A 12,228-nucleotide genomic window follows, 5' to 3' on the forward strand; every position below is an offset into this window, starting at 1 on the left:
ACAAGACTTGCACTATATCTACAGTTAATGGAAAATTTCAAAGGGCCATAACTCTGTGAAAAATCATCCGACCAGAACCCGCTGATAAAATGCACATCTCCTCTTGGTAGTCAAGCTTCCCATAAAGTTTCATTGAATTCCGGTCATTAGTTGCTGAGAAATAGCCCGGACAAAAATTGTGCACGGACGGACGGACACACGGACAGACGAAGCGGCAACTATATGTATTTTGTAAGACAAAGTATAATTCTCGTTTAATATATTCGAAGTTTTTTTGTACGACTTTTCATTCTGTCATTAAAATCGTGGTGATTTATTTGTCAACTCTCGATATGGAAACCTCGATAGCTTGGCAATTTGCGAACTCAAGCATTTTTGTTATCCAGGTGCGACCTCGAATTAAAAAAGTGTTACTTTAGTTCATTATTATTGTGTAGTACGATTATTAGAAACAATTCCTGTTGGCATGACAATTTTCTATTGAAGATATTAAACAAAATAGTATTAAAGGTGAGCACCGCAAACCGATGCATGACGCTCGACTTTTTTCATCAATATATCGTATTCGATGGCTTTTAGATGAGACGTAAATTACTGCTATGGGACTAGTTTAATTTCAAACTAGAAGTGGCGCGGCAGAGGCCGACGGGTATCCCCACGCCACTTAGTTGTTATATTAAAAGGCAATTTTGGGTGGGCAAGGCCTATGTTGGTGGGGCCCCGGGGTGGATAATGTGGACATGGATGGTCGAGAACGTGTTGCAATAAGAGATGTTCAGTATTAATTTGAAGTCAATTGGTGAATAAATGAAAAAGTTATGTTAAAACAAAATTTTGGGTACGAAAAACATTTTGGTACGAAAAAATGTGGATACTAAAAAAGATTGTAGAACGAAAAAAACAATGGATACGAAAAAACTTGGGTTCGACAAAATGTGGGTACGAAAAAACCATTTGGGTTCGAAAAAAAAAAATGGGTACGAAAAAAATTGGTACGAAAAAAAAATTGCGTACTTTAAAAAAATGGTTACGCAAAAATATTGGGTAGGAAAAAAATTGGGTACGAAAACAATTGGGGAAGAAAATGTTTGGTTACGACCAATTGTTTGGTGAAACGGGGAAGTAGTTCTCGTGGACCTCTCGATAAAATTGAAAGAGGACGGGAACCAACCTGCCTTTACCTTTCTCAATGGCCCTGGGGTGGGTAGTGTGAACATGGATGGTCGAGATAGACCGTGTTGTCATAAGAGATGTTCAGTATTAACTTGAAGTCAATTGAAGAAGTTATGTTAAAACAAAATTTTGGGTGGGCGTGGTTGTCCACTATCTCCTCCTACACTATAAGCACTAGGACCTTGAAACTTACACACATGGTATCTATGAGAATATGTGCGTCGGTGCACTATTTGGAGTTTTGATCTGACCCCTGGGTTAAAAGTTATTATCATGTTCGTCGAATGTTGTTAGTAAAATGAGTTTGTTTACCCATTGTAAAGTTTTGGGTGGTCGTGGTTCTCCACTATCTCCTCCTACACTTTGAGCACTAGAACTTTGAAACTTACACACATGGTAGCTATGAGCATATGTGCGACGGTGCACTATTTGGAATTTTGATCTGACCAATGGGTCAAAAGTTATTATCATGTGCGTGGAATGTTGTTTGTAAAATGAGTTTTTTTACCCATTTATTTACCCCGAACTTTTGACCCAGGGGTCAGATCAAAATTCCGTCGCCGTCACCGTCGCACATATGCTCATAGCTACCATGTGTGTAAGTTTCAAGGTTATAGTGCTAATAGTGTTGAAGGAGATAACGGCCGACCCGGACAGACAGAGGGCGGAGATCAATACAATATTTCACATGCTTTTAAAAGCGTTGTGATAATAAACACTTATTGGGAAATTTGAAATTTCGCAGGCGTTCTATGATACGCAAGTACAAACGCTCAACCACAATCAAGGATATATATATATATTTAGTTTCTACAGGATTCATAACTGTGATGACCTTTTTTTAAATTTTTGATGACACACTCTGGTAAAGGTATAAGAAAACACTAAATATTAAATCAAGAATGTATATACAATCAATCAAAATTGTGAGGATAATTTAAATTTCATATTAAAAACATGTAATACCGATATTCCTAATGACAAGTGTTCTGGTCTGGAAATCGTTATGATAAAAATGCACTAAAAGTTTTAAGAAGACGGTAGTTTTGTATGTATGTGTATGCTAATTGCGTTATTCGAAAGTTGTATTATTACCTTTTATTTTTAACTCTTATCTTTTCGTTTATTGAGCCTTTTTATAACCACAAATAGCCATAGTTAAAGTAGAGCCATTTTTTTACAAAAAGATTTACATGCAATATAAAATATATGTGTAAGGGCATTTGAAAAGTGTTAGCCAGAAATCTATCACGTTTGTAAAATTTGCTTATTATATAAGCCCCGTTCGTTATCATTCTTCGATTTGGAAACGACATACGAACTATATATATACGTGAGAAGATACGTGAAATCTAGAAAACAACAAAACATCAATTAGGTTGTTGTGACATTCATATTAAACAACGCTGACACATGTATATAAATTAATTAACGATATATCAATTTTAAATAATAAAAACAAAAAATAGTTATGTCCACATCTACCTGTATCAAAATTATCTAATGTGCCCATCTTAATCAAGAACATTTCCATTTAATGCGTTGTACCAATTTTAAGTTTCTAAAATTCATTATCTGAGCAAAAGTTTTGACTTCAGTCAAGCTATACAATCACTTAATAAAATACCCAAAACGTTTATACTGACCGAGAAAACCACTGGCGAGTGCAATTCACCCATATATTGATAATCAGCGCATTCCTTATTACCTTGCAAAGTCACTATGAAAAGTAAACTTTGTATGGCTCATGTAACTGATGCTGCTCATATTTATCATATATAAATAAATATATTGAATTAAGTATGGAAAATGATACACACAAACTTCCATCAGCATTTATAAATGATACAAGATGAAATAAATAAAGTACGACAATATGTGCGCATCAAGAATTTCGTTTACGTTTTAGTAGTGATTTACTGAGAGTTACAGCAAAAACGGTCATCTGAGACAAATTGGGAAACTAGGAATGAAACAGTTATCAAGTACACGCCGCCTTATTACTAAATAATTTGTGTACCTTGTCAGCGTTCGATGGAGTTGATTAGACCGTTATAATTCTTCTATACAGAATACAATATAAACACTACTAAAAAATGATTTTAAGTATTACATCAACTGTTTTCGCCGACCAGCAACGATTGAAATGTCTACCAGAAAAGTTTGAAATTTCTTCAACCGACGTGTACAAACCACTACTTATATCTGGGAAATGTTAATATAATTCATGTGAAGAGATTTAAGGTAATGAACATTTCACATAAAAACCAATTTGAAACACCATAAGCCATGTTTGACCAATACAAATGTCTACTGCCCAAACAAATTTTGCGGAACGTTTTCTGCTGAAAGTTACGTTATATATACTCAAAACAAGAGCACAATTCATATAAAACTCATAAATTATTCTAATATTTCTGTTGTTGTTGATTATTCTGTTGCTGCTGCTGTTGCTGTAGTTGGTACTGTTGGAATTGCTGGAACTGCTGCTGTTGCTGCTGATTCATCTGGTTCATCTGTTGAGGAGGTGGAGGGATGTTGGGATTGCCCATCTGGGTGCCCTGCTTGCCTTGCTGAGCCTGTAACACAGGATGGCGGCAAGTCTACATCATATGCAATCAAGTAATTATAATACAAAAAATACAAACACAAATACCTTACTTTGTATTCCTTGAGTAATAATTGTCACTATGTAACCTAATGCAGTCTAACATAGTGCTACAAGTTCGTAGAATCTGTCAAATTTGATCTGCAGAGATACCACCTACCGGTACATACAATCGTGCCTAGTTCTACCAAACTGATTTATTAAATTGTATGACGTTCTACATGTGGGTATATAGATGCGATTATTTCTTATACTTACTTTTTCGTCATGAATACCAGTTCATATTTCTACCCTTGAACAATTTACATTTTGCCATGACCAGTCCTACAATGTTCTATCAAACATGCAGTTTACATATAGCTAAGTTCCACACCTTTGACATAAAACAGTTGTTTACAGTTCTTCTTTAGTGCAATCTAAACCCTGCAAAGTTCTAAAACTGTACTTAAGCCGGACCGATTTCCTACCTGTGCTTTTTATGTGTACCCTTAGAAATTTTGAGACACCTTACCCAAGTGTACCCGAGTATGTTAAATGATCGCCGAAATGCAACTGAAATACTGTTGTAAACGATTAAAACTTTTTTTAAGTCCTTGTGATTTTGCAATTATTAAGGATGCATATGTCTAACTTACCTGCATTGCCTGCCACTGTTGGAACTGTTCGTACTGTATGGCCTGCTGACGCATGTGCTCCTCGTGCATGCGCGCCGAGTGGTACTCCTCGCGCCTGCGCGCACGTGCGAACTCTGAGTAGGTTAGGTACCCGTCCTTGTCTATGTCGTCATCTCGCAGTACGCGGTCAATGATGTCTGGAAGAAAATGTGTTGAAGTGTGCAAATATGCCTACACGTTTTGCGCCATGTGTAGATACATTTTGTTTCGCTTTTATGAATAAATGTATGTTTATATAATAATAAGCAAGCGTTACCATCTGCTTTTAAAATTGTACTAATAATATTTTCCTAAATATCTTGGGCTTCAGAAGAATGCCAATTTTCTCTGACCAATTGTAAAATATGAATATGCAATTTTGACAAATTTACAAAAGTCGTCATCGCATTTTAGGTGATGAATTTCTTTTTCAACGAATGAACTTCATAGGGCAGTATGAGCTACAGTTACTATTATATTTTACTACATCATAGCTAGCATATAATATATAACTTGTTTCATTCAAACGCTTCCAAACATAAATAACTATTCATAAATTTGGAAAGTTTGGAATTTGTATCGATCCGATAATTTTTGTTTTGTGAAGGGTCGTCGGGAAATTTGATAAAAATAAACAACTTTTAGATATATAACGGGGAGCCGATAGCACTCCATACCTTCGTAGTATTTCATCATGCCCTTCCGGCGCTCATCCATCATCGCCTCTATTGCCTCATTTGACTTGCCCAGCTTCTCCTGCAGCGTCAGTTCCGGTACGGGAATCATGTGCGCCATCGCCTGCAGGATCTCAATACCGTCCAAGTGCGTGTCGTTGTTAGTATCGTGTAACCTGTGCAATATCGATTAATATTTCCATTGGTGGAAAAAGTATTCATACAAAATTGAATTGTTAATTTTAATGAAGAACTACACTGTGGGTCACACGGGTGCAATTTAAATATTATTTCGTATTCCCGTTTGACATAAAGACCGCCGATGAAGTGATGAAATGACTCCTATATTAAAAGTGGCAGCACGGCCGTACGGACGGACAGATAGACAGGAACGTGTGCAAAAAAACACATATTTGTTCGTCGACATGAAGCCACAAAAGCACCAACATAATTCGTACCGGAAGTAGTGGAACTCCATTTCCTCTGGGCTCATTTTCGCTTTCATGTTTATCTCGTCCTTCAAGTGTTCTTTCAAGTGCCTGCAAATATATAGAAAATATATTTTAAAGAAAATGAGGACCCCGACTCTGATATGAGAACTATGGAAAAAGAACATGATATAAAAAATCTTATTGTAACACAATACAACACTTATGAGCATTTAATTAAGGATCTAGTATGAAGTCCAACCTAAAGCCCTTTTCTGTTATTATTGTTAATGGTTCTTTTTTCAACAATTAACTGCACTTTTCTATAATTTTTGACTTGTATATAATCAACCGAGTTCAATCAAAACGAAACATAGGCAAGTTATTAAATCTTGTTTGAATATAATTCACATTTCAATTGAGAAAAAAAATACAATACATTTTAAAGAAAACGATGCTGGTCGGCTGCTGAAGCTTCTGATAATAAAGATGCCATTGATACCGATTATGAAGGAGAATATAATGCTGGTGGTGATGCTGTTGATGTTATTGATTGACGGCATGACGACGACAATGATGGTGATAAGGGGAGAAGAATGGGGAACAGACTGAGAGAAATGGTCATGAGGATGACTGTGGTAAATAATGGGAAAATAATAGTTGATAAAAGTAAATAAGCAAAAATAAGTAAAGTATATTATAGAAAGTAAATAAGCAAAAATAAGTAAAGTATATTATAGATAATATGGTAAAATATAACCGTTATACAATCTAAAATTTTGAAGACTTACGCTTCATTTTGAGCGAATTTTGGATCATTGAAGTTCGTCGGTCTCTGATCAGGCGGGATGTCCGCGTGGTCGTGGCCCTCGTGTGCACGTGCTACCAAGGCAACGCAGCAGATGAGCACTGCGCACGTGGTCGATAGGCGGGAAAGTCTCATCTGCGGGAAATCGAAAATGTATGTTATTGTAAAATGAATTTTCATAGTTAAGTTCTAGTTTTGCAATTGAAATAAAAGCTATAAAAACGAGTTATGTAATTGTATTCTTAGATTTTTTCTAAGTTGGGTGAAATATTACATTCTTGCAGACAATTTTATTGTTTAGTTCTAGTGCGCGTGTGAAATAATTTTTATTGAGTAGTTTCGTTGTCTCATTTTTTAACAAAGCGCATTGTGAAAAATACGTAAATTCTTTACACGTATGCGCGTGTTTCAAAAGTAGACGCAATATACTTGGATAATAATGGTTAATTCAGTACATATCAGGATCAAATGTACTATAAAGTGTAAATTTCTATAACTGATTCAACCTTATAGCAAGTACATTTTGCTTCAATGCTTAATAGTAACCCCTTCGCAAAAATGTAAATAACAAAATAGTTCTACTAATAATTGCACTACAGATCCCCCTTAGAATCTTAAAAGAGTCCAGGTTACCATTCGTTTAAAATACAGACATGTTATTGAATATCAAAATAACAGTTGCCTGGTCGTTTACAAAAGGATGCATACAATCTATTTTGTTTTAAACAGAACTGATATATGTATTACTTGTTTAGTACCCATGTATAACGCAACAATATCCATTATTATTTTACTGACAGAATTAGAAGTTTGGGCCATTTGTATAGACAGAGTTTTGTGTATTGGTCTAATAGCAGTCTGTCCACATTGATAATTCACGTTATCTTTTTCGCATCTAATTCGGCTATTGTTCTAAGAAATCACCTATCCGGTATAATAGCTATAATTCTTCTTTTGGCAATCAGTCAAGGTCATTATGATCGATTTCTTTCAATGTAAGTAACAGGTTAATGCCGACGGCAACTGAGGGATGACAGATTGAAGAAAAGGGCATTTCATTATGTGCGATGTTTCCGGTAAGATAAAACATTTGCCTATCTAGTGAAAATCTACCTCGATTAAAATAGCATAACAGCATCTGAGTTTTTTTATATAAATAATCTATACACAAGCCAAGTCCAATTGGTAATTCAGTCCAATTAGCTCGCTGAAAAAATAGGTTCAGTAAAAATTAAATTTATTCCCAAATGATATAATTTCAATATTTAAATTTTCAAAGTGTAGAACAATAATGTTTTTATAATACCAACACAAAAACTTACCATGACAGTCGCCTTTTTAAATGATATGTTAATTTTAAAAGCTGTTTTTCGATAATTTTGTTTAACAAAATAAACCGGGATATCGCACGAATTGTCGTTAACAGTCTGGCATTATATTTAATAGCATTTGCTATCACAGAATATCAGTTGTTCTTTCGGAAGCATTTCCTATTTGAGATAATTGTGTCAAATACGACTCCGACGTTGATATGAGAATAATGGAAACATATGGTGTTCAATATAGCTAATTGCTAGACAATATAAAAATATTAGCACTTTTGAAAAAGTGTTAACGTTTTGGTAAATTAACAAAACTGAAAAAAGTTGTTTCAGATTCGCAATTTTCGTTTTAGTTATTATATTTGTGAGGAAACAGTAATACTGAATATTAACCATGCTCTAAAATAGCCATTATATGCATCTTTTGACGATTTAAAAACCTGAACATTATAAAGCGTTGCAACGCGAAACGAATTAATAATTTGGAGAGTTCTGTTGTTGTCGCTATATTTTGTGAAACTATGAGGATTACTTATATATAAGTATAAAATACATTGGCAATTTTATATGGAAGGATGGCCGAGTGGTCTAGGTAGTAAACTTTTTACTCCAGGACTCTAGGGGTCAGTGGTTCGAGCCCTGCTGAGGTTTACCTTTTTAACATTTTATTCTTGATTTTTAACTGGAGCTTTTTAGATCCATTGTTTACATTTATCAATATAAAGAATTTAATGACAAACTTCAAAACATACCAAAATCTGTGAAAAGGCCCCTGGATCTTGTATGAAGTGCAACACAAAAAGGCGTCCTATTTTAGTTTTTGTTTTTGAAACATTGAGCTGAATTATCATAAACTATTAAAATGTACAATATTGCATATCATCGATAGTGTAAAACATAAGACATATTGGCACGTTTTAATTATGATTATGTTGAAGTAAACTTCTCATTTCGATTTACCACAAGCTCAAATGAATCGAATTATGTTTAAACTTTTGATATTTCATTAATATTAAATATAAACTGTGTGTGTTAGTGTTGCATCAATATGGTTGTTTTATTACACATGTACATTTGTCACTTAAAGATATAGACACTATGACAGTGATTTGCTTTTTATGTACGTGTTTAGCATATTACATATTTAAACATTATACATGAGCGATCAGCATTACTACATTACACGCAAAATTATAAACAAACCTCAGAAATCCGTTAAATCCGTTGTTGTGATGAAGACAAACGACTCCACACAACGTGAATTTATGACTCTTCCGGTCTACAACAGTATGTACACGTCAATGTTACTAAAGCGTGACGTCGGTCAACGTGAATGATTAAAACGTTAACGTTTGAATGCTCGGCATTCATCGCCAACCCTACCACTCGGCAATTTCCGCCAAACTTACGATGTAGCTCAAGAAATTTCGTCCGCAAAATAGTTATGGTGATGTAATTTCTTTTCTAACCTTCTCATTTGGACACTTTCGGCATTAAACTTATGATAACTAAAAACGCCACGATTGAGTAGTATTTTAAGGTATCAGTGATAAAACGGGTTAAGTGTTCATAGCAAATACAATTTAATACAATAAATTAGCGGGAGCACAACTTATATGCACATATGCACCCTTTAAAAAATACGAAAAGAACACGTGTGAGCTACTCCTGAACAAATGTAGGTTTACGTCTCTAGTACAAGTACGATAAATCTAATTCGAATCGTTCATGCTGTTCAATGAACACGTTTACTTCGTCTAATGACTGGTATTACGTATAAAACATAAGTCTTGTTCACTTCATGTATAACCCTAACTCACGATTTGAGCTTTCTATCATTATTCTATTAATATCTATGTTATGTTGAAATTTGATCAAGCCAACGCTCAGCTTTGTTGTATGTCTGACCAGTCAATAATTGTGTGCAGTGTACAATGTGTCTATTTTTCAAGACTTATTTCCACCAACGAATCTTATTTAGCCTAAAAACACGAGAGAGACAAAAACCCAATGTCCCTTAAATGAGACCCGAAGACACTAAACTGTTTTGATATTTTTTTGTGAAGTTTCAATAACGATTTAACCGAGCATGGTGGTAGTATATTTTTATCGCATGCAACGCCGTTTCCCATATCGCCATCTTTCCATGAACACTTAACGGGATTTAAGGTTAAGTGCGAGCTACAGAAGAGGCACCATTTTAGAGACACGACACTGGGTATTTCAGCGCCCGATGGGCAGCACCTAATACTTTGAAACTCGGTATGACTTCTCATGCAAAAGACCATCTAGTAGGCTATGTCAGATCAGGGAATCGAACCTCCGACCCCAAAGCCTTGGCAGCATGTTACCAATTGACCCAAGGATCCACTCGCCCCTAGAGTATTACATGCTTTTTATTGAATTTGATCTTGTTACCTAGTTCATGACCCAAGATGGACAATTTTTTTAAACAAAATTGGATAAAAATGTTCCGACCAAGTTGCATGAACATTAGGCAATAAATGTTACCTCTAGAGAGTTCACAAGATTATTTCTTGAATTTTACTAAGTGACCTAGTTTTTGTCCATACGTGGCACAGTTTTTAACTGAGTTGGGATATTATTAGGACAAATGTTTTGACCAAATTTCATGATGATTTAGTGAAAATTCTTCACTACAGCCATTTAAGAATGTATTTGCCGTGTTTTGAAATGGAGACATTTTCAAACTCTCCTGAGTTATAATTAGAACAAATGTTTAGAGCAAGTTAAATGAATATTGGGCTCAAATGTGACTTCAAGAGAAATCGCTAGGTTTAACCTAATAGTCATATACAGAAAACTGACCAGCCTCCCTGGACACCATGTATTTAACAGACGGGAACAAATGTCAGACTCGAGATATTATAAAAAAAACAATTACTCTAAGCAAGCTCAACAAATATTTGGTAAAATTGTGACTTATGGAGTGTTCACAACATTGTGTTACATTCTCGAGCGCTCAAAAGGGGTTTACTTAAGCCATATAAGGATAACTGTCCATACCCCTTGCATAGACGTTCTTTACGGACCGGAAATATTTTCAAACTCGGCCTGGATATCATTAGAAATAAAAAAAACATGTTCTCAGCAAGTTTCATGATGAGTTGGCAAAAGTGAGATCTAGAGTGGTCACAAGCCTGTCTTTATTTTACCTCGTGACCATATGTTTTTACAACCCTTTATCCAGCTTTAAACCCAGCCGAGGTATCATGGGAACCAAGCTTCTGACCAATATTCATGAAGATTGTTAAATAAATGGAGCCTCTAGTCTTCACACTGTAAATGTTGACAAAGCACATTGCACAACAGACAAAATGCATGCCATTAACTGGTCTCCGATAGAAAAGTGGAAAATAGGAGAGTTTCTCAAGAAAAAGAAGGAATACTTTTTAAGTAGGATTAAAATGAAGGATATGCAAATCATATTAAATTTAATCTTTACACCTCGAGTATTCTCACTATAGATAAACCTTTGTTGTAGGTATCTTAGATGTCTTTACATGACAAGCTTCTGACAGGCTTTTGAAACTCAATTGAAAAATTATAAGAACAAACATTCTGAGCCTGTTCATTTTAGAATGGGTTCAAGAGTGAACTATAAATGTTAAATTCTAGAGTGTTAACAAGGTTTTAATATTGACATATAGGAAATGGGGTTGGCACTACATTTTTACAAATTCGCAACAAATACACGGACATGGGAAAACATGCTAAATCCTTTACTTTTTTTAGGGCAAGAAATTGAGGAATAAAATTGCCAAATGTTGCTGACAACAAAATGCTCCTTCTGCAATAAAATCCAAAATTTTCTGGGCGAGGAAGCAAGAATCAAACATTTCCTCATATTTACATACCCATTCACTCGCAGTCATAGGCTTCTTGATTTAAAGCCTTGACACTCAAACTTAATAGATTATGGTCAAAAGTATATTCGCAGTTGGAAATGTTAAATGAAAATATTTATTTTTCTCATTTTTTTAAGGTAAAATTCGAGGATAAATATTGCCATAATGTGCCTGATATGCAACACCAAATTACACCTTTTGCAAATAAATTTGCAAAATTTTGTAGGGGAGGAACCCATACTCCCACAAGCAATAGAGTTAAACACCCTCACACACCTATGCAACTACGGATCCATTCTCCCTCGCAATAAGGCTTCTTGAGTTTTAAGCATTGACACTTAAACTTAGCAAATAAATTATGGTTGAAAGTATATTTGCTTTTGACAATTTTTGATAAAATATTTCCTTTTATCGGTCTTTTTCAAGTTAGAAATTGATGAATAAAATTGCCAAAACGTAGCTGAAAGATAACATGAAAACGCACTATCAGAAAGTAGAAAAAGCTAGAAAAAAAATTGACCTCATAGTGCTCAGTTGAGCAAAAAAGCTTTTTTTGTCTACATATATCAGTTTAATGTGACTTCAAAATCCAGTAAGAAAAGTCAATGTCATATTACATAAGAATTCAAAACAAAACTATTTAAGTAATACAAAATTTAATAAACAACCAGTGTGTGTTACCCATTAAGTTTT

At 34.7% G+C, this 12,228-nt stretch overlaps 2 protein-coding genes across 4 annotated transcripts in view; both read right to left on the minus strand.

The window, feature by feature from the left end:
* LOC127873352 (protein phosphatase 1 regulatory subunit 27-like) overlaps positions 1 to 12,228 on the minus strand; it is a 318,207-nt gene that overhangs the window by 230,449 nt on the left and 75,530 nt on the right. The window lies entirely within an intron of this gene.
* Positions 3,582 to 9,146, minus strand: LOC127873350 (multiple coagulation factor deficiency protein 2 homolog). Its single transcript, XM_052417202.1, has 6 exons — positions 8,870 to 9,146; positions 6,328 to 6,479; positions 5,567 to 5,647; positions 5,112 to 5,284; positions 4,417 to 4,592; positions 3,582 to 3,752 (listed from the first exon to the last, which is right to left on the minus strand). The coding sequence occupies exons 2-6, from the start codon at positions 6,477 to 6,479 to the stop codon at positions 3,582 to 3,584; spliced, it is 753 nt and encodes a 250-aa protein (XP_052273162.1). The 5' UTR covers positions 8,870 to 9,146.

This window comes from Dreissena polymorpha, chromosome 3 (genome assembly GCF_020536995.1).
Source record: "Dreissena polymorpha isolate Duluth1 chromosome 3, UMN_Dpol_1.0, whole genome shotgun sequence".
NCBI lineage: Eukaryota > Metazoa > Mollusca > Bivalvia > Myida > Dreissenidae > Dreissena > Dreissena polymorpha.

Coding starts and splice junctions, on each gene's coding strand:
- LOC127873350 (XM_052417202.1), bottom strand. CDS start 6,479: ATGAGACTTTCCCGCCTATCGACCACGTGCGCAGTGCTCATCTGCTGC. Junction 5,648..6,327: donor AAATTCGCTCAAAATGAAGC/GTAAGTCTTCAA, acceptor ATATATTTGCAG/GCACTTGAAAGAACACTTGA. Junction 4,593..5,111: donor CATGATGAAATACTACGAAG/GTATGGAGTGCT, acceptor ATTTTCTTCCAG/ACATCATTGACCGCGTACTG.